The sequence below is a fragment of the Gloeophyllum trabeum genome, assembly GCF_000344685.1.
Source record: "Gloeophyllum trabeum ATCC 11539 unplaced genomic scaffold GLOTRscaffold_00023, whole genome shotgun sequence".
NCBI classification, from domain to species: domain Eukaryota; kingdom Fungi; phylum Basidiomycota; class Agaricomycetes; order Gloeophyllales; family Gloeophyllaceae; genus Gloeophyllum; species Gloeophyllum trabeum.
The window spans coordinates 87,841-106,315 of NW_006920432.1; the positions used below are offsets into that span (position 1 = coordinate 87,841).

Consider the following 18,475-nt stretch of genomic DNA (forward strand, 5'->3'; position numbering starts at 1 on the left):
GTGGTTGGGGAGCAGGGGTGTTAACGGTGAACTGGGCGTTGGAGAGCGCTTGCTGGAAGATGTGTTGGATGTCCTGTATAGTAGCAGCCGTGTTCTGAGCCTGGGTAAGCCGGTGGTCGATATCCACAAAAATGTTCCGGAGGGCGTTATACGCCTCGGGACTCAAAGTATTCGCAAGGGCAGCAAGGGCGTCTTGTGCCTGCTCCATAATAACGGGGGTAGCTTAGTACGTGCAGGATATGTCGGCCGACGATACGTACTGTCTGAGTTACCCGATATGGAAGGTGTAGTATTCGAGCGGCGTCGAGGAACGGCGACGAAGTAAAGCGGTGTCGACAAGAGTTCGAAGCTAGCTGAGAGACCTGTCTCCAGTGTGAGCACTAGTAAACCCACACTTTTGCAAAAGTGTGAGCACTAGTAAACCCACACTTTTGCAAAAGTGTGATTACACCCACGTCTTCGGGCTGAAAACCGGTCAGACTTAGACGCGAGAGGAGAATTCTGGCGTATATTCGACGAAGTACAGCTAAATAAATACAGTAACTGAGACAATATGACGTAGACCTAAAGCGGAAGTAATCGACATAATGAAATCATATGTTTCGGAAAATGTCTGTGGAATAACTAAGGAAGAGTGTTCAGGAAATAACATACGGCTAAACATACGAAATAGGAAATAGGCAAATGCGTGCAAACCGATGTATCCACATGGGCGAGGTCACGGCCGAGAGCGGCTAGATAACCACGTGCTCCTCCAGACGGCAGTCGGTTGGCTGCTCTGAGGTGAACGCGAGTGCCTCCCCTCCGAGTCCTCCGCGGGGTATGCAGGACCTTCGATTGGCAAGGGGTCGGCACGGTGCCGCTGGCGCTCGACATGTTCCCCATTTCTGTATCAAGTATGTGTTCGTGTACATAACATCAAGGTACCGGAGGCCACAAAGCTACTATTTTGTCACACCGTCAGGCTTTCTACGTTCCTTTGTGTTGCTAGAAGTGAGTTACTTCGACATCCGTGTTACTTCATCGTGCATAATGATGAGAGAGGTCAGAACCCAGGTGCATATCACGGCGACCTCCCTTTCGCAATTCAAGTGCATCCGGATATACAACCTGATGAACCCACGCCGGGACCCTGACTGTAGGTACGAGCACTGAAGGAAGTCAGTCCCAAATGTCTATTCATATACGGAGACTAGTACTACGACTTACGATAATACCCAGTCAACAGGTGTACGATGTATCCCCCTCCAGCTGTCGCTCAATAGCATTGAGTATCATATGGAACAACTCGACACCGCGGATCCGGCGGATGAGCAAGGTCACATACAGAGCGGACTGATAATGTACGTGTGAAGCATCAGGTGTGTCGAGGCACTGGGTCTTACCACAGTCCGTTATACAAGAGATTCTCGTCAGTTTTCTTCTGATATCTCGCCGAGGGAACAGGGTCCGCACTCCAGTCATGGAGGGAGATGCATTCTATAAGTGACCTCCTGCACTTTTCCGCCCTATAAAACGCTCTCCATACAATCCACATAGCTCAGACCTTCGAGGTGGATGACTCCCAGTTGTACAATGCAGTTGTCATTGACCCTTGCGACCTCCGTTCTCGCCCTCCTCAACATCGCCAGTGCCAATTATGCTGACACTTGCCCTGGCTATGCTTATATCTCTGGAACCACCTTTTACACCCAATGCTACAACGATGCTGGACAGCTGGTCGATGCCTCCATCGACCTGAACAACTGTGTCGCGAACTACAACGGCCAACTTGCTTGCGTACATGGAAAGTAAGTCCCTTCTGACATATTAGCCACCGTGATCAGCTCACACGCCCCTGCAGTGGCGGCTACAGCGCCTCCTGCAGCGGATGCGAGATAGTTCAACAACCCGAATATATCGAATGCGGGTGCGCTAATGAGGACGGCGGTTACACTGATTCGATCGGAGACCTAGGTGAGCATAAGTGCCTCGCTCGTCTGCGAGTACTGAAGCCAAGTGATGTCGTTCGGTTAGGTACCTGCATTGACAACCAGAACGGGGTGTTGGCATGCTAAGTGATGGGCCATATCTTTGAGTAAATGTACTACTAGGGGTTTTGTGTATTTCTAAGTGTAAAGGTGCTTGAAACCAGAGGTTGCCCGCTTATGATGCTCTCCTGGGGATCGGGGGATGAGATCAAGGCATATTGGGGGGGGGGGGCATTGAATTATATTAATGTCCGGGATCGAAACTACAGCCCACATAAATTGAGACCAATCACCCGACCACCTCCCCTCTCCTCGGCGGCTCCCCCGTGGTCGTATTCCAAGCCGGGCCCGCGGGTACCTCCCACGTGCCATGGCACCCCCATTCCCAGTCCGTCTGCCCAATGATCTCCTTCTGCGCGGCGACGAACGCGTCGACGGGGCACATCCCGTCCTTGTCTGCCGGGCAGCCGCGGATACCTGTGAGCGGGACGACGCCATCGTTGATGATGACGCGGATCTGCGGGCCGGGCGTGGACGCGCACGAGAGGACTAGCCGTGGGTGGGATCAGCTATTGTATTAGAGAGAGAGAGGGACGTACGCTGGAACTGGACGTTCGTTGCGAACGGCGCGAGCTGGGACACTCTGAAGCTTCTATTGGGCGGGATATGATCAGCAGGGAGGGGCCCGTCCCGCGCAAAGCTCGTCAAATTCAGCGCGGTGATCACTACCCGACCCCCGCATCAGCCTCCCTTGCTCTACATCTCTCAACCACAGCACTCACCGTTGAGCACGACGACCTCGTGCGTTGCGTCGACGTACAGGCTCTGGCCGAGCGGGAACATGAGCGGGTCGTCGTCGAGCGTCGCGTTGGTGGACGAGTTGTGCGTGGGGATGGGCGTGTGCGTGAGCCGCGCGACGAGCTCCTGGACGTACCCGATCCCCTGGACCTTTGCGACGGGCGAGCCGAAGGCCGAGTCGTACCTGCGGTAGTGTAAGGGTGGGAGGAAAAGAACAGAATGAGGAAGGTCACCAGAAATACAGATCCATGCTGCACGGAAATGCGGTTAGACATGGTTGACGAGGAGAGGTGCAAATGCGAGGGACGCACGCGTAGTTGAAGCCCTCCCACTCCTCCTCCGTGAACAGCTCGCAGAACTTGGAGTACCCAATCGCGACTGTCTACTCGCACAAACCCCGTCAGCGTCCCCCGCCCGCCCCAGAAGCCAAGCACGCGCACCTCGTATGCGCACATCTGCTGCAGCGTGTACACGTCCTCGACCGTCAGCTGGTACCCCTTCAGCTGCGGCTGGAGGCGCGCGAGCGCGTCGGACAGGTATATGCCCGCCCACTCGCGCACGTACGGGATGGCGCGGTCGGATTTGGCGGCGATGCGCGCGTTCGGGCAGCTGCGGTCGGAGTCAGTGACGGATGCTGGATCTCGGAGGAAGAGCGGGACTCACGTCTTGTACGGCGCGAGGGTGTTGTTGAACTATAATTTGCGGGAAAGGAATCAGCGGGGGCCCGAGGTGAGGATGGGGCGACAGGGAAGGAGGCCCACGTACACCGTCGGCCTCGATGGTGATGCTCTGCTGGTACTGCCCCTCGAACGGGTACCCGAAGAAGCCGACGGCGAAGTTGAGCGCGCTCGCGAGCATGCGGTCCCTGTGCGTGACGCGCTCAGTGTCCCCTGCCAGAGGGCAAAGACAGAACGGCGTACTGGGACTCGGTGCGGAAGACGGGGATGGCGTTGGCCGCGGTGAAGTTCTGGATGTGGGTGCGAAGGTGTTAGACAGGGATGTAGATGAGAGGGCAGGAGATGGACCTCGAGGAGGAAGCCGTACTTGAGGCGGAGGGAGACTCCGAGGTCGACTGTGATGCGCAAATGAGTGTAAAGTGAAGGGGGTGTGTGTGATAGGGTACATACAGAGCTGCTGGCGGCCGAATGGTGTCAGGACTGGTTGGGCGAGTGAGTATCTGAGACACTAGACACGTATGCGGGAAGATACCTTCTTCCCCGAGTTTGTACGTCCTACATGCATGTCAGGAACAAAGTCAAAGTGAATACACATGAGACTCTCACCACTCGTTCATGAACTCGAGATCGCCCGTGCCGTTCCAGCCGGCGGCAGCCTCGTGCAGACGGCCAGAGAAATTCGCGGGCCCACCATACGAAGCTGCAGAAACTGAGCAGCGTGCAATGCAAGAAAAGGCCGAACAAACGCACCGAAGGAAGTCGGGTAGCGCGCCCCGTGCCTGTGGAGGAAATGCAGCCCCGTCACACGACACGTCTCCGGCGGCTCGGGGCCTGCATCCACGCCAAACGCGCCGCGGCCCACGCTATACCACGGCGACAAGTTCCCCCACAGCTTGAACAGATCGAAGCGCTCGGCCGACGTGCCATTGCGCAGCTTCGTGGGCGAGGGCGCGACGAGCTGCGGCGCGCCCGTGTGGACGGGGTAGGACGGGGCGGTGGCGACGAGCGCGGGCTCGGCGCCGGTGGGGGTGATGCCGGCGAACCCGACGCTGGTGGGGAAGAGCGAGGGCGCGGCGTTGGAGGGCGAGGCGGGCGGGAAGCGGTGCACCTGCGTCGAGCCCGCGTACGGCGGGGCGAGGACGTGTGCGTCGGTGGGGTACGCGGAGGGGGCAGGAGACGAGCGCGAGAAGCAGCCGGACGCGCAGAAGAGGAGCTGCGCGGCGAGGCAGGCGAGGGCGCCGGCGACGAAGGCGAGGGCGGGGTAGGCGTACGCAGACTTGGGCCGCTGGCGCGGGGCGGGCGGGGGCGGGATGTCGGGGCCGGGGCCGGGGCCGGGGAGGAGGGCTTGCTGCTCGGGGTCGGCGTGCGAGTCGGGGTGGGCGGCGTACTGCTTGTACTCGTCCGGCGGCGCCATCGGTGGTGTTGACTCTGTTGAGGACGACGAGCGGCGAGGACGTAAACGACTCGGGGCGCGTGGGAAGCACGTGGTTATCTTATCTCGACGGATGGTTGTCTACGCGTACTGTACGACGCAAAGGTGAATGCGTCTTGCCATTGCGATACAACGGCTTGCCAGTGAGCCGTGGTACGCTGACCGCGCCGGAAACTCGCAGTACACTTATGTGCTCACAGCGGGCGCGCGCAGGTGAAAGATGCAGATCCCCAAAATATATATTGCAACATCACCCAGCCCTGCCCTTCTCCGGGGTGCTAACCCTCCCACCGGGCGCCGCCCTCCCCGACGCAGGCGCCTTGCCCTTGTCCTCCTCTACCCTTGCCCTCCCCGCGCCGACGCGCGTGGCCAGCCACCCCGCCCACGTCCTCTCCCACGCGGCGCGCTCGCGCTCGCCGCGCCTGCGCTCAAAGGCGTTGCGGTAGCGCTCGTAGCCCTCGCGGAAGTGGCGGTCGACGCGGCTGCTGAAGATGAGCTCGCCGCGCGGGTTGGAGGAGGGCGGGATGGACGGGATGGCCGGGTTGAGCGAGGGCGAGCGTTTCGCAGTCGACGGCGACGGCGACGGCGACGGCGAGCGGCTGCGCGCGGAGCGGGGCTGTGGTGGACGAGGCGGGGAGGACGAGCGCGGGAGCAGCCGCGAGAGGAGGGAGTACAAGGGCAGCGTGGCGCGCAGGGGCGGCTGGCGGACGTTGAGGTACATGTTGAACGAGCGCAGGGCCTTGTTGGCGTGCGGGACGTAGCTGCGTGGGGGTCAGACGCGGGGAAGGAGGGGCGGTCGGGGCGCGCTCACCGGTTGGCATAGCCGATCTTCTCCGAGTAGGTGCCGCTGGCGAAGAAGAGGACGAGGGTGGTGACGGCTACGAAGAGCAGCCCGGAGGCGAAGAACGGGTGGATGCGGACGGCGGCGGCGTCGCGGTAGACATCGGGCAGCGTCGCGCGCAATGCGTATCGATACGGGACTGAGAGATAGTCGGTCTGCAGCAGCACCTCGCAGAGCAGAAACGCGATGATGGCGAGCAGCTGCGCGAGGAAGACTGGGCGGGCTCGCTCTTAGCAGCGTCAGGAGGATGTCCGGCAGAGAAGCGACGCACGCTGGTAGCGGGACTTGCGGCGGTTCAGGATGAGCGCGTTCGTCTTGAGCCGCTCTTCGAACAGGAGCAGGTCGCGGAACGTCGCGGCGTCGGCGGGCGGCGCGAACGACTGTCTGGCGGGCGAGCGCGGCGGTCGTGGTGCCATCGACGGCGGCGTCGGGCAACGCATGGGCCTGCTGTCGCTGAGGTAACCCTCCCACGTGGTTATCTTATCGCAGCGTTGTTTGTCACGCTTGAAGCGTCCTGCGCTGCTACGTCCCTCCGTCGTGTCCTATATCTGGCCGTCGCAGCACACAACCAACCCACACACCGCCCACGATGCCCCCGACGCTGCTCCTCCCCGCCGCCGCCGCCGCCGCCGCCGTTTCTCTAGCAGTCTACATCCTCGGCCGCTTCGTCAGATCGTACTTTTCCCCCGCCCGCGACATCCCCGGCCCGCCCAACCCGAGCCTGCTATGGGGCCACCTCCGGGAAATCGTCAAGGCTGAAAACTCGGTCCTGCACGAGCAGTGGCTGGAGGAATATGGCCCTGTTGTTAGGTATACGGGCATGTTCAACGTGAGCGGAGAGTATGCCGTGCCAGGCTGAATGCTAACGCGAGCATAGGATAACCGGATCGTCACCATGGACCCGAGAGCGCTCCACCACGTCCTCAACGACCCCGCCTACGAAAAGCCGTCGCAGGCCCAGCGGAACCTTGCCGCTATTGTCGGAGAGGGTGCGTGCCGTTCTTTCTCGTCTGCGCGCACTCTTACCGGCGTCCTGCGCAGGTCTTCTCGTAGTCGAGGGTCAGTCCGCTCCATCTCTTCCGTTGTACTAGCCCTGACCCTGCCTAATAAAGGCGAGGAGCACAGAAAGCAGGCATGTGACTCTTCCCTCTCGTCTCAGCACCCTAACACTTTCATCCTGCAGAGACGCGTCATGGTCAGTTAGCCTCCCTTGCCGCTCCACATCTCCCCTCAACCCCCTTAGAACCCCGCCTTCGGGCCCACCCAAATCCGCGAAATGACCGACATCTTTGTCGAAAAGTCTCTCCAGGTCAGTCACGTCTCACCGCTCACCCAACTAGGGTCCCATCCTCCCACCAGCTCCGCGACATCTGGATGTCCGAAATCTCGAAATCCTCCGACTCCGAGCAAGCCAAAGTCGACGCCGTCTCCTGGCTCAGCAAGCTCACCCTCGACGTCATCGGGCTCGCCGGTGCGTCCCCCCTTCCCCCTTCGTTCCCCTCTCAGATCCCGACTCCGGACGCAGGCTTCAACTACCGCTTCGACGCGCTCAACCCCGCCGGCGCCCCGAACGAGCTCAACCAGGCCTTCTCCGTCATCTTCCAGGCCGGCACCGAGTTCAGCTTTTTCAACGTCGTCCAGGGCTTTCTGCAGGGGTACTTTCCCGTCCTGCAGCACCTCGTGCGTTCCCCCGTCCCTGCCAGCTGCTGTATGCTCACCCTTCCCCCCAGCCGACCGCGCGCAACCGCCGCACCGCGCACGCAAAGGCCGCCATGACGCGCATCGGGCGGCAGCTCCTCGCGGAGAAAAAGGCCGCCGTCCTCGCGGAGATACGAGGAGAGAAGGGCAAGGTGGGCAGGGACAGCGTGCAGGGGCGCGACCTCCTCTCCCTCCTCGTGCGCGCGAACATGGCGACGGACCTCCCCGAGTCGCAGCGCATGCGCGACGAGGACGTGCTCGCGCGTGAGTGCCTTTTCCCGCCGTGTGGTGCAAAGGCGACATACACTGATGCGCGGGCGGCAGAGGTCCCGACGTTCCTCGTCGCCGGCCACGAGACCACGAGCACCTCCACCACCTGGTGCCTCTACGCGCTCGCGCTCGCGCCCGCCGTCCAGGCGAGGCTCCGCGCGGAGCTCCTCGGCGTGCCCACCGACGCGCCGAGCATGGACGACCTCATGGCGCTGCCCTACCTCGACGCGGTGTGCCGCGAGACCCTCAGGGTGCACGCGCCCGTGCCGAGCACGGTGCGCGTCGCGACGAGGGAGGACGTGATACCCACGGCGGGGCGGTGGGTGGACCGCAGGGGCGTGGAGAGGGAGGGGATCAGGTGAGTGTTTGTCAGGGCGGGGGCGAGGGAGGGCTGACGGGGTGCTGTAGGGTCGCCAAGGGCGACGTCGTGTTCGTGCCCATCCTCGCGCTCAACCGCGCCAGGTCCATATGGGGCGACGACGCGCACGAGTTCAGGTGCGCGTGATACTCGTGAGCGCTCACTCCCCAGAGCTGAATTGGTAGTCAAGGCCGGAGCGCTGGGAGCGCCTCCCCGAGCAGGCGGGCAAGGTCCCCGGCGTGTGGGGCAACCTGCTCACCTTCCTCGGCGGCGCGCACGCGTGCATCGGGTACCGCTTCTCCGTCGTCGAGTGCGTCCTCCCCTTCCGCGTGTGCCCTCGCACAATCATCATAACTGCCCCACACAGGATGAAGGCGATCCTGTTCACGCTCGTGCGCGCGTTCGAGTTCGAGCTCGCGGTGCCGAAGGAGAAGATCGTGAAGCGCTCGGTGATCGTCACGCGCCCCGTCGACACGTCCGACGGCGAGGGGAAGAATCGGCTCCCGCTCATTGTGAGGCCGTACAGGCGGTAGGGGTCTGTGTCTGGATGCATGGGCAGGGAATTGTGGGAGGGTAACTTTGGTTTATCTTATTTCACCCATTGATCGTATCGGGTGGAATGCTTATGTGGAGATGAAAGACAAGGGACTTGGATAGCACTCTGAGGTTGTACGCCTGGGTCGTAGTACTGTACGAATATCAAGTTCGATACCTGACTCTAGGCTGGGCAAGTGCGGCCTTTAGAGAGCTAGATGTCAGCTGCGGGGAAACACCGGGGAAACCAAGGAGTGCGGGTCCCACGGCGACGAGCGCCTCGTGGCCTGAGCACCTTGTCCTCGTACTGCGTTGCGATTGCAAGCTTTGTTTCATTTCCGCCTTGATTATCTGCGCAGCTATACTCTTATAGCTCTGCTGCTAGCATGACGCTCACCGTGCTCGCGTCCTTTTCCTTCCTCGCGCTGGTCGTAACTGCCCGTCCCATCCTCGACTCCCCCCGGGACGCCTCCCTCCTGTAAGATTCACGCTTTCCCGTCTCTCTTTCCGTCTCGCTGATTGTCTCTGCAGCGCTTCCAAGCCAGCACTCCAGAATGCCATCCAGTCATACTTCCACTCCCGCACCGGGTATCTAGGCATCCGTACTATTTCCCGTCCTCGCACTGGCTGATCCATCACGCAGCCTCTTACCACCGTCAGACGAGGACATCCAAGTCCACCTGACCTCCCCCGCCGAGCAGGAGAGCTTCCTCTCCCAGCTGGGGCTCGACGCCGTCAAGGTCATCGCCCCCATCCAGGACGCCGAGGAGCGCAAGCTGTACGAAGCCATCGGCGGCAAACTGGACGACTTGGATGGCGGTGTGAGGGTTCCAGAGGACCTGGTGTCGCGGGTGGCGGCAGAGGAAGCCCCGGCCAAGTCGCCTCAGATTCCTCAGCGGGCGTTGTTCGACTTCACCGGCGTACCCTTATCGGAGCCGCCCCCGCTGCTGCTGCTCACTTTGAGCGTCGCGAGCGCCGCGCTTGCCTTTGTCGGCGTGTCCCTCGCGCTCTGCTTTATCCTGCCCGTTCGTGAGTTCGTCCTTGGCAAACGCATCGCGCTCGAGGAGGACGGGGAGAAGGGCCCAGACGATGCCCAGGGCGGGAACAAAGAGGTCAGTTTGGATGATGAGAAGGTAGTGCTCGACGAAAAGGCCACTCTGTCGGAACCGGTGCCACCGCCCCCGCCCGCTATCGACCTCGACGAGAAGCAAGACCTAATCTCCTTCGACAAGCCCCCCGCACCCAGCGCCCCCACCCCTCCCCCTCCCTCACTTCCCGCATCACGTCCAGTCACCCCACAGCCCTCCGAGAAGCCCTTAGAGAGCCACCCCGACCCGGACCTGCTCCCCCTGCCCACAGCCTCCCCCCTCCCCAGCTACCGCCACCTCTCCACCCCCCCGCGGTCCCCCGCGCGCCGCCCGCTGCAGATGCGCGAGCTCCCGCAGGCGGGCGGCCAGCCGGCGTGGGCGACGCTCGCCTCCGCCGCCTCCTCCACGTCCGACCTCTCCATCCCCGGCGGGCTCCCCCTCGCAATGTTCGAGCCGACATACCACGCGCCGAGTGCTGATGCCAGCCTCGCCCGCTCGAGTGCGGGGCGGCAGGTACGCATGGTGGAGAGGCTCGTCGTGCCCCTCGCGGACCCGGCGTGGGTCGTGCAGCTGATGGTGCAGGCGCTGTGGGGCTGGATGGCCGTCTTTGTCGGCGGCGCGCGCTAGCGCTGGCGTCGTCGGTAGGTTTGGACCGCGGGGGTTCTTGCGCATGCATCTCTCTACCCCATCCCGATTCGCGTTCGTCTCATGATTATAGCATCTTTTCTTGGTTATCGGATTTCACTGCATATATGTTACCCACTTCATCAGCATGCGATACCGCGCTCATATCATCAAAGACATTGATTGACATTGACAATTTTCGTCGACCACACATTCATTACTTTCTGTTCTGAGGACGCGGGTGGGACGTGACGGGTATGGAAGAGGCAGTGTCGGTGTATTGCGTATGTGGAAGCTTAAAGAGTCGCGTGTGCTAGTCCATCTTGGATGCACTGGATCCGATGCTGTTGTAAAGCCTACTTACGTAGATGGCACTACATAGAACGCTCTTATTTTCGAGAGAATGCGAACACCAGTGCCTTGAGTAGGCACTGGTCCGCCAATCTACTTTAGTTCGCCGACAGTATACGACGGGATCCCATTAGCGAATATCGCCGAGAAACAATACAGACCGCACATGACCACAAGGCGTGCTCGCAAGTTCATTGCTGACCGTCAGAGGACCTGGCACCGGTGTACGAGCAACACAATAGACGATTCACAAACTGATATTGCTTGGCGTCTCACCATTCCATCGTAGACGCTCGAATGAGCGGCTTCACCATCGATACCATTCCCCTCATTCCACTGTATAAACATTTCATTAGCAGGGAATAATCCCCGTCGCGGTTGGCTCTCATCTGTTCCACACTCAGTGTTGTGGTGATGGAGGAGAGCTGAGGAAGCATACGTCGTTCAGCACGATGTGATACGAGTCTCTTAAGAAGGACGGGATGTTGAGCGGCGGGTATCCCCGCCTTACCAAAGGTATGGAAGCCAGGATCCGAGATATTCGACCGTTGCCGTCCTAATGAGATGATTATTCGCATTGCTAACTGACGTGAATTAATATAGCGGGAATAATCACACCTCAAACGGATGAATCGTGACGAAAACATGACTGATCCAAGCAGCGGCGGCAAATGGGTCCATGTCGGGCTGCGCCAGGAGCTCCCAGCCACACCTGAGGCTGCGAGTGTCATGCTGTAACGAAGGACACTCACATTGAAGCGCTCGCAGAAAGTCTCTAACTCTGCGTCGACCTCGTCATAGGGACAGAATTGGATCTTTTGGCCGTGCCGCGAGGTTGCCGTGACATTGACGCAGGACGCTTGTCGGGTCACACCGATGGTATGGGACAGTCATTGACCACGCGGCGCGGAGACGCAGAGTACGCGACTCGTCCGCATCAGAACTTTGTGCAGGTCACAGACCATCATTGGGGAGAGATGAATAGAATCAGACTCGGCAATATTCAGCATCTCCTTGAGAGCCTCTATGCAGCTGGATGAGTACTGTCAACAAGCGAGGAACTCGTACAATCGCACTAGGGCGACCTATCTTGAGAAGATCCTCACTGCAGTCAAGAGAAACGACCCCCATCGTATTAGTCGACTTCAAAGTTTGCCAATAGATGCAAGTCGGAGCTGGATTTTACAGAGAAAATGGCTCAGGTTGTCGCGTGCTTAGCCCCTGAGACGCGTCGGACTGACGAGGGCACGTGGTGCGAAACTGTAGCCAATGAGCTCGCCGCCCTAGGTGTTACGTAGTATACGCTCGTGCACCGCGTTGTCTATCCTTGAGTACTTATACCGCTCTCAGAAAGTACTGTCTGAGCAGCTACAGTTCGGCGGTCAGCATTTGACGGTTACTTGCTCGTGATCTCCGCGTTCGCGAGACCAACATAGAGCAAGTAAGTCGTGCGATGTATGTAAGTACTTGCTTGAGCCGTACTGGCGTTTAAAAGTGGCGATCTCACAATAGAAGTGAAAAGAATCCGACACCGTGGTGTAGTTTTGATCCGTGCCCTGTAGGATGTGCCGACTTCTCCTAAGAGTTGGATTACCCAATCTAAGATATGTCTCCACCGGGTACCTAACTACAAGTGAACTATACTAAGGCACTAGTCTCCTCTATCCGTCCCAATACTCTACTGCCGCAAGGGCCGGATGATCAGCGGCAGCCTATTCTTCCCCTCTCCCTCCGAGAGGTCCACTGGGCGGGTAACGATCATAGAACGCTTGACAATCTTATCTGCGGGTACCCCGAGCTCGAGCTCGAACGCGCGCACGAGCGTGAACAAAATCGCCTTCATTCTTCTCGGGTACGTTAGTACATAGCCGCATAAGCATGAGGGCGGGAAGACGCACTCGACGATGGAGAACCGGTACCCGATGCAGGCGTGCTGGCCGCCTAGGAACGTCATCAGGTTGCCCCAGATCCCGGGGACCTTGCTGGCCGCTTCGGGGATTTTCTCCCAGCGCTCTGGTCTGCATATGACAGTTCAGCTCAGCCACCCAGTAGTACAGTGAGCACCACCGTGCCTACCTGAACTCCTCTGCGTCGTCCCCCCAGATTGCCTGGGCGCGGTTAAGAACAAGGATGGGTATAAACACTATGTCGCCCTTCGCAACTCTGCCCCATCCCATGTCAGGTTTTCCCTTCAGACCTCCTCGGCCGAAACACTCACCTAATTTCTTGCCTCTCTACCCCGTTCCGGTCCACCCACTTCGAGTCGGTGGGTATCACGTCGTCCCGCGTAGCGATCCTTACTGAGGCCGGCACGGGCGCGTGCACCCTCAGCGTCTCGCGGCACACCGCGTCGAGGTAGGGCAGCGCCATGAGCTCGTCCATGCTCGGCATGTCAGTGGAGACACCGAGGACCTCGGCCCGCAGCTTGGATTGGACCTCGGGAGCGAGGGCGAGTGCGTAGAGGGCCCAGGTGGTTGACGTGCTTGTCGTTTCGTGCCCGGCTGCCAGGAACGTCGGGACCTCTAAGCCGCGTGATACAGGTCAGCACGCGTCCGCGCATTGCCGTCCTTGGCTAAGACGATGCGAAAGAGCACGCACGCGCCAAAACATCCTCATCGCTCATTCTCTGCCCCTCTGGGAGGTCCGTCGCCATATTCGCTCGCACGAGCAGGCTGAGCAGGTCGCGACCCTGCACGCTGTCCCTCCCCACTTTTTGCTTCTCGCCGCGGAGGTCGGCGAGCACGGCGGCTTTCTTCTCTGCGAGGAGCTGTCTGCCGATGCGGTTCATCGCGGCTTGGCCCTGGGCAGATTTACGGTTACGCTCTGTCGGCTATGTCGATCGCCGGGAAGACGGTGGTTGAGTGACTGGATGGAGGAGAAAGGGAGCGGACGTACGAGATACTGTAGGATGGGAAAGTACCCCTTGGCGAAATTGAAGAAGGTGAAGGCGGTCGCAGTCTGGAAAATGATCGAGAAGGCATCGTTGAGCTCGTTCGTTGTGCCCGCAGGATTCAGCGCGTCGAAGTGGTAATTGAAACCTATGCAGTGTCATGGTAAGTACTCATGTAGTGACAGAAAAGTGGGCAGTGAGGCTGACCGGCAAGACCGATGACGTCCAAGGTGAGTTTGCTCAGCCAGGATACGGCGTCGACTGTTGCTTTCTCGGAATTAGAAGCTGACGAGCTCTTGGCAATCTCGGACATCCAAATGTCGCGGAGCTGGTGGTAGGACAGACGTTAGTTTAGTGACCGGCTCAGATCTTCAGGAGATGTAAGAAGGTGGGACAGACCTGGAGAGATTTCTCGACGAAGATGTCTGTCATTTCGCGGATTTGGGTGGGCCCGAACGCCGGGTTCTGTCAGTGGGGGTGAACGGAGGTACAGATACTGAGCCATATGTGAGTGATTCTTACCATGACGCGCTTCTGGAAGATCGAGGCAATCGAGAGCTATCAGTACTGTCTCGCGATCCGGGGGAGGAGGGCCGCTGCTTACCTGCTTTCTGTGTTCATGACCTGGATTGAAGCACACAGTGAGACCTGGTCAGTAAACAGCACAATGAAACGGACCTTCAACAAGGAGAAGACCTGAGTATGGCTGTCAATTCGAGTCTATATCACGCCGTAGAGACGACGTACCCTTGCCGCCGACGATAGCCGCAAGGTCCCGTTGGGCCTGCGGTGGCTTCTCGTAGGCAGGGTCGCTGAGGACGTGGTGGATTGCTCTTGAATCTCTGGTAACGACCGTATTTCCCTAGTCGCAGGTTAGCGGCCCAGTTATACCTTGGGATGCCCGAGACGCACGTTAAAGAGCCCGGTATACCGGACCACGGGGCCGTACGTGTCGAACCATTGCTGATGCAAGGCCCAATTCTCCCCAAAGACAATGTCCTTGAAGTTACCCCATAACCAGCTCGGGTTGGGGGGACCTGGTATGTCACGCGCTGGGGAGAAATAGGACCTGGTGAAGAGCCTAAGAATGTAAGCGGCCAGCGCAAAGACGATGGCAACAGCAAGTGCTACAGGCGTCGAGGGCATCGTGGAAGATGTTGTATAGGTATCTCATGTTTTTCTGTGGCATATACTTATAGGACATGGTCAGGAGGAATAAAGCAGGAGCAGGAATGTGCGCTTACATCAGATATTTGACTAACCGCCCTCAGGAGGAAAGGTAGACCGATAAGGCGACACGCGTCCGCTCGGCTCGGACGTTTTGCTGAGCCCATTCACTGTACGTGTAAGTAAGCTGTTACAAAACCGCCGCAATACAGTAGGGAGGATGGCGCGTACTGCTGAGGAGTCACGTGCAGTCACCGTCACCATTGTGACTCGCCGAGCTTGAAGTTGGACTTCAAATTGGAAGTTGCCTCCAACCTCCAACCTCCAGCGCCCCCTCCTCGACGATGACCGCCGCAGCACTTCCCACTTCGTCCGCTGCGAACAACCATTCCACTGAAGTCGCGCTGCTCTCCGTCCTCGCCGTCTTCATCGTCCTCGTCCTCGTCAAATGCATCTACCTCAAATACAGGCGTCTCCACTCTATCCACCTCCTCCCCATCTCCTACTCCCCGGCGACGACCTCGGACAACTCCCGCCCGACTTCCATGGCGCTTTCAATCTCTGAGAAAGTGGAATACCAGGCTACAAGGAATAGCTACCTCGTCGGTCTGCTCGGCTCGCCCGACTGGGAGACGCAAATGCAGATGCGCCTCAGCAAGCTCGCGCGCGAAGAGTTCAAGCAGAGGAACCCGCAGCTCAGGACACCGAGGACCTATTCCGCTGTTTCTATGAGCTTGTACTCTTCTTGCCGAAGTGATCCGTCGCTTTTGCAAAGCCCCTCCTTCAGCGAGCTGTTTGGCGCGTCCTCTCTGACCTACTCGGCGGCTGCTTCTTCTCTGGACGTCCCCGAGGCGGCACATGTCAAGCACCCGGCTGCCCAGAGGTCCATGTCCAGCATCGGCGACGCCTCTCTGTCCTCTCCTACTCTGTGCACTAGTAGCTCTTGTCACTCTCTCGGGAACCTGTCCTGTGACGCTTCTAGTTCCGCGCCTCGCTTCGTCATCTCTAGGATGTCCTCCCTGGTCTCCGTGCAGAGTCGCCAATCCATGTACCTCGAAGTCCCCGCGCCATACCCTGCTGCTACCTCCTCGCTCGGCCAGACCATACGCCGCCCGATACCCCGGACCCAGTCTGCGTCTCCTCTGAACCGCGCCTCGGTCATCGGCGATGGGAAGCGGTCGTCCTACCACAAACCTACCGTCAAACACAAGTCCTCTCCGTCTCTCCGCTCGGCTGCTACCTCTCCCTCTCTGCGCTCTGTTGCCCCATCTCCGTCTCTCCACTCTGTCGCCACGTCTCCCGCTGTGCGCTCTGCCGCCCCCTCTCCGTCTCTCCCCTTTGTGGCTACCTGTCCCTCTGTGCGCTCTGCTGCTGCCTCGTCCGACCACACCGACGAAGACAAAGAAAACCAAGACGCAGAATTCGGCAAATCTGCCCGGCCCACTGTCTCCCGCTCAGCCGTCCGGAAACGCGGCCCCGCTCGCGGGGGCGGGGAAAGCCCCTCTGTCCTGTCCAAAGCATCCTCCCGCCGCCCGTTCGCCTCGATCGCGCAGACGCTCAACGTCGAGCCGCTCGCGACAATGCCATCTACTGCCGAGGCCTCTTCGGGTTCTCCGAAGCGTGTAAGTGCTGGACGTGAAAAGGTCCCGCGGCAGCCGTCGCCGCTGAAGAGCTCCTCGATGGATGCCGGCGCGACGTCTGGGGCGCTGCATGGACTGGGACTCGACCTGGACTGCTTGAGTAGCTGCGACGACGGCTGTATAACGATGCGCGCTTCGGAATAGGACGTGGACTGCACTTGGGTTCCGGAACGATTAGCGATACATCACCCACGCACCCTTCGCATCGTACATGGAAGCTCTGTCATAATCGTTGTATCCTATCCTTTTCATGTATAATTTGTGTTCGATAGTGTATACTGTGTATCCATGGCCTCCTCCAGAGATTAATACTTCGATGTACTCACCTCCATATTTTCGAAAGAGCGCGCCACCATAGTAAGTCCTTGGATGTGCTCTGAGTGCTTTGCAACTGCCCCTCCGTTTAATACCGGATATATGCACCGATGATACGGATGCGCTCGCTCTTGTAGGTAAGTGGCGAGGGACGCCGTCTCTCAACGACACCCATTCGGCGATATGTATGTTGTCACATCGTCACCAGCCATCTAAAACAACAGAATACTAGGACGTACGGACGCTTCGAGGCCGAATGCTACGAGTCGCCAGCGGAGGGCAAGTGTCATCGGGAATGCCATAGTACAATAAAGATCCATGCATCAAATTACAACTCGATCTCACGGATCCCGTCCTTGTCCACCACCTTGACCTTGTATTTGCCTGGGCTGACCACTAACCGCTTGGCGACCTCGTCAATACATCTCTTCAGCGTCTCAAGGCCCTCCTCCAGACTCCCTTCGGGGTTGTGATACCTATGGGGAACAGGGGTCAATTGAAGCATTGCAAGTGAGCACGTGAACACGGACCGGTCGAGCAAACTGAGCGCAAAGTAGCTCCCGTAGCCGTGGCACGCAAACGGCACTGTGGCAATCGTCCCGAGGTAGTCGATCCAGTAGAGCGACGGCGTCTGCGCGGCGGTGTCGTACCCGCCGAGGAGGAGGTTGACAGAGTAGGGCGAGCGGGAGCGCAGCGAGTCTGCGAGGGAGCGGCGGATCCAGGAGGCGGCGGAGGCGGGGCGCAGGGGGTAGAGGTTGCGGATCTGGTAGAGGCGGATGTTGCGCTCGACGTACTCGGCAAACTGGACGGTGTCGCCTGGAGAAAGGTAAGCCTCGCAATATTGAAGACATACGAGGAGGAACGGACCTGGTTCACCAGAGTAGGCCATGAGCAGATGGGGCCCGAGCGTCTTGATCTTGTCCTCGTCGCCCTTCATCTTGACGATGGAGCGCGCGGCGGTCGTGTCGGCCGCGACAATCACATAGTCCTTTCCGGTCAGCGCAAACGAGCATTCCATGGCGGCAGAGGCGGTCGGGGTACGAGGGAATGCTGCATTGCGCGTCGAATGCGCGACGCGTCATGCGCCACCCGGCGATTACCGAGCCTCCTCCAAGTCGACTTGGACGCTGCGCTCGACGTCGCTTTCGATGGCTAGCACGTCCGACGCCGAGCTGAGGTCTCGACGCCGTGCAGATTATCTCTACTTTTTACCGTACCGCACACGATGGTCAGCACGCCCTTCCTGTCCGTTTGCCGCCCCCGTCTGAGTCCAGCGCCAGGAGCGACAACGACCAGTACGCGCACGTCAACAACGCCGTCTACTACCTCTTCTTTGACTCCATCGTCAACGCCTACCTCATCGAGCACTGCGGCTTGGCCCCGCCCCACTCGGACCTGATCGGGCTCGTCGTCTCCTCGCACTGCCAGTACTTCCGTCCGCTCTCGTATCCCCAAGTGCTTGACTTGGCGTTGCGGGTGAACAAGCTTGGCAAGAGCTCAGTCACGTACGAAGTCGGCGTCTTCGAGGAGGGCAAGGATAAGCCTGCTGCTGTCGGCGGGTACACGCACGTCTTCGTGGACAACAAATCCCGAAAGCCTGCAGCCTTGGACGAGAAAACGCGGCACGGGTTGCAAAAGTTACTGCGAAACCCATGCTCTGTCTCCGCAAAGCTATAGCATACCGAGCGCGAGAACCAGGAACCGCCAATGCATACCAGTACAATTATGTAGTATCTACACCTCCTCTAGTTCTATCGAAACCTCCCTTTATAGCGCCAAACCAGACGCTTTCAGACTCTGCACAAACGGCCCCACCTCCGCC

The 18,475-nt window shown here is 59.4% G+C and overlaps 11 protein-coding genes across 11 annotated transcripts; 5 read left to right on the forward strand and 6 right to left on the reverse strand.

The window, feature by feature from the left end:
* Positions 1-1,064: 1,064 nt before the first annotated feature.
* On the reverse strand, positions 1,065-1,535 carry GLOTRDRAFT_101803 (uncharacterized protein). The gene is made up of 3 exons (XM_007873039.1): positions 1,404-1,535; positions 1,222-1,343; positions 1,065-1,160 (listed from the first exon to the last, which is right to left on the reverse strand). The coding sequence occupies exons 1-2, from the start codon at positions 1,462-1,464 to the stop codon at positions 1,222-1,224; spliced, it is 183 nt and encodes a 60-aa protein (XP_007871230.1). The 5' UTR covers positions 1,465-1,535; the 3' UTR covers positions 1,065-1,160.
* Positions 1,536-1,575: 40 nt separating this feature from the next.
* Positions 1,576-2,057, forward strand: GLOTRDRAFT_50702 (uncharacterized protein; the record flags this gene model as incomplete). The annotated part of the gene is made up of 2 exons (XM_007873040.1): positions 1,576-1,790; positions 1,844-2,057. The coding sequence occupies 2 exons, from the start codon at positions 1,576-1,578 to the stop codon at positions 2,055-2,057; spliced, it is 429 nt and encodes a 142-aa protein (XP_007871231.1).
* A 138-nt stretch (positions 2,058-2,195) lies between these two features.
* GLOTRDRAFT_141565 (phytase) lies at positions 2,196-4,859 on the reverse strand (the record flags this gene model as incomplete). The annotated part of the gene is made up of 14 exons (XM_007873041.1): positions 2,196-2,519; positions 2,570-2,695; positions 2,753-2,952; positions 3,002-3,019; positions 3,080-3,150; positions 3,209-3,377; positions 3,432-3,460; positions 3,534-3,633; positions 3,689-3,735; positions 3,794-3,840; positions 3,896-3,925; positions 3,978-4,000; positions 4,052-4,145; positions 4,196-4,859. 14 exons carry the CDS (start codon positions 4,857-4,859, stop codon positions 2,260-2,262), a joined length of 1,878 nt encoding a protein of 625 aa, XP_007871232.1. The 3' UTR covers positions 2,196-2,259.
* A 268-nt stretch (positions 4,860-5,127) lies between these two features.
* GLOTRDRAFT_108659 (uncharacterized protein) lies at positions 5,128-6,134 on the reverse strand (the record flags this gene model as incomplete). The annotated part of the gene is made up of 3 exons (XM_007873042.1): positions 5,128-5,638; positions 5,689-5,932; positions 5,990-6,134. 3 exons carry the CDS (start codon positions 6,132-6,134, stop codon positions 5,128-5,130), a joined length of 900 nt encoding a protein of 299 aa, XP_007871233.1.
* Positions 6,135-6,307: 173 nt separating this feature from the next.
* Positions 6,308-8,759, forward strand: GLOTRDRAFT_118379 (cytochrome P450; the record flags this gene model as incomplete). The annotated part of the gene is made up of 13 exons (XM_007873043.1): positions 6,308-6,547; positions 6,596-6,707; positions 6,760-6,777; positions 6,831-6,850; positions 6,902-6,913; positions 6,962-7,027; positions 7,078-7,189; positions 7,244-7,398; positions 7,449-7,680; positions 7,741-8,044; positions 8,095-8,181; positions 8,235-8,354; positions 8,412-8,759. 13 exons carry the CDS (start codon positions 6,308-6,310, stop codon positions 8,575-8,577), a joined length of 1,644 nt encoding a protein of 547 aa, XP_007871234.1. The 3' UTR covers positions 8,578-8,759.
* Positions 8,760-8,889: 130 nt separating this feature from the next.
* GLOTRDRAFT_141567 (uncharacterized protein) lies at positions 8,890-10,750 on the forward strand. The gene is made up of 3 exons (XM_007873044.1): positions 8,890-9,056; positions 9,110-9,166; positions 9,222-10,750. Exons 1-3 carry the CDS (start codon positions 8,965-8,967, stop codon positions 10,291-10,293), a joined length of 1,221 nt encoding a protein of 406 aa, XP_007871235.1. The 5' UTR covers positions 8,890-8,964; the 3' UTR covers positions 10,294-10,750.
* A 291-nt stretch (positions 10,751-11,041) lies between these two features.
* Positions 11,042-11,456, reverse strand: GLOTRDRAFT_50734 (uncharacterized protein; the record flags this gene model as incomplete). Its single annotated transcript, XM_007873045.1, has 3 exons — positions 11,042-11,197; positions 11,260-11,340; positions 11,394-11,456. Coding segments are annotated over 3 exons (300 nt in total), but the record flags the coding sequence as incomplete, so codon positions are not given.
* An 863-nt stretch (positions 11,457-12,319) lies between these two features.
* Positions 12,320-14,677, reverse strand: GLOTRDRAFT_97108 (cytochrome P450; the record flags this gene model as incomplete). The annotated part of the gene is made up of 12 exons (XM_007873046.1): positions 12,320-12,485; positions 12,540-12,659; positions 12,718-12,804; positions 12,860-13,163; positions 13,240-13,471; positions 13,537-13,679; positions 13,739-13,859; positions 13,931-13,996; positions 14,136-14,155; positions 14,210-14,227; positions 14,279-14,393; positions 14,444-14,677. 12 exons carry the CDS (start codon positions 14,675-14,677, stop codon positions 12,320-12,322), a joined length of 1,626 nt encoding a protein of 541 aa, XP_007871237.1.
* Positions 14,678-15,042: 365 nt separating this feature from the next.
* Positions 15,043-16,482, forward strand: GLOTRDRAFT_134066 (uncharacterized protein; the record flags this gene model as incomplete). The annotated part of the gene is made up of 1 exon (XM_007873047.1): positions 15,043-16,482. One exon carries the CDS (start codon positions 15,043-15,045, stop codon positions 16,480-16,482), a length of 1,440 nt encoding a protein of 479 aa, XP_007871238.1.
* A 348-nt stretch (positions 16,483-16,830) lies between these two features.
* GLOTRDRAFT_82452 (20S proteasome subunit) lies at positions 16,831-17,705 on the reverse strand. The gene is made up of 3 exons (XM_007873048.1): positions 17,521-17,705; positions 17,184-17,469; positions 16,831-17,129 (listed from the first exon to the last, which is right to left on the reverse strand). Exons 1-3 carry the CDS (start codon positions 17,669-17,671, stop codon positions 16,982-16,984), a joined length of 585 nt encoding a protein of 194 aa, XP_007871239.1. The 5' UTR covers positions 17,672-17,705; the 3' UTR covers positions 16,831-16,981.
* Positions 17,706-17,801: 96 nt separating this feature from the next.
* On the forward strand, positions 17,802-18,330 carry GLOTRDRAFT_50701 (Thioesterase/thiol ester dehydrase-isomerase; the record flags this gene model as incomplete). The annotated part of the gene is made up of 2 exons (XM_007873049.1): positions 17,802-17,881; positions 17,934-18,330. 2 exons carry the CDS (start codon positions 17,802-17,804, stop codon positions 18,328-18,330), a joined length of 477 nt encoding a protein of 158 aa, XP_007871240.1.
* Between the last annotated feature and the right edge of the window lie 145 nt (positions 18,331-18,475).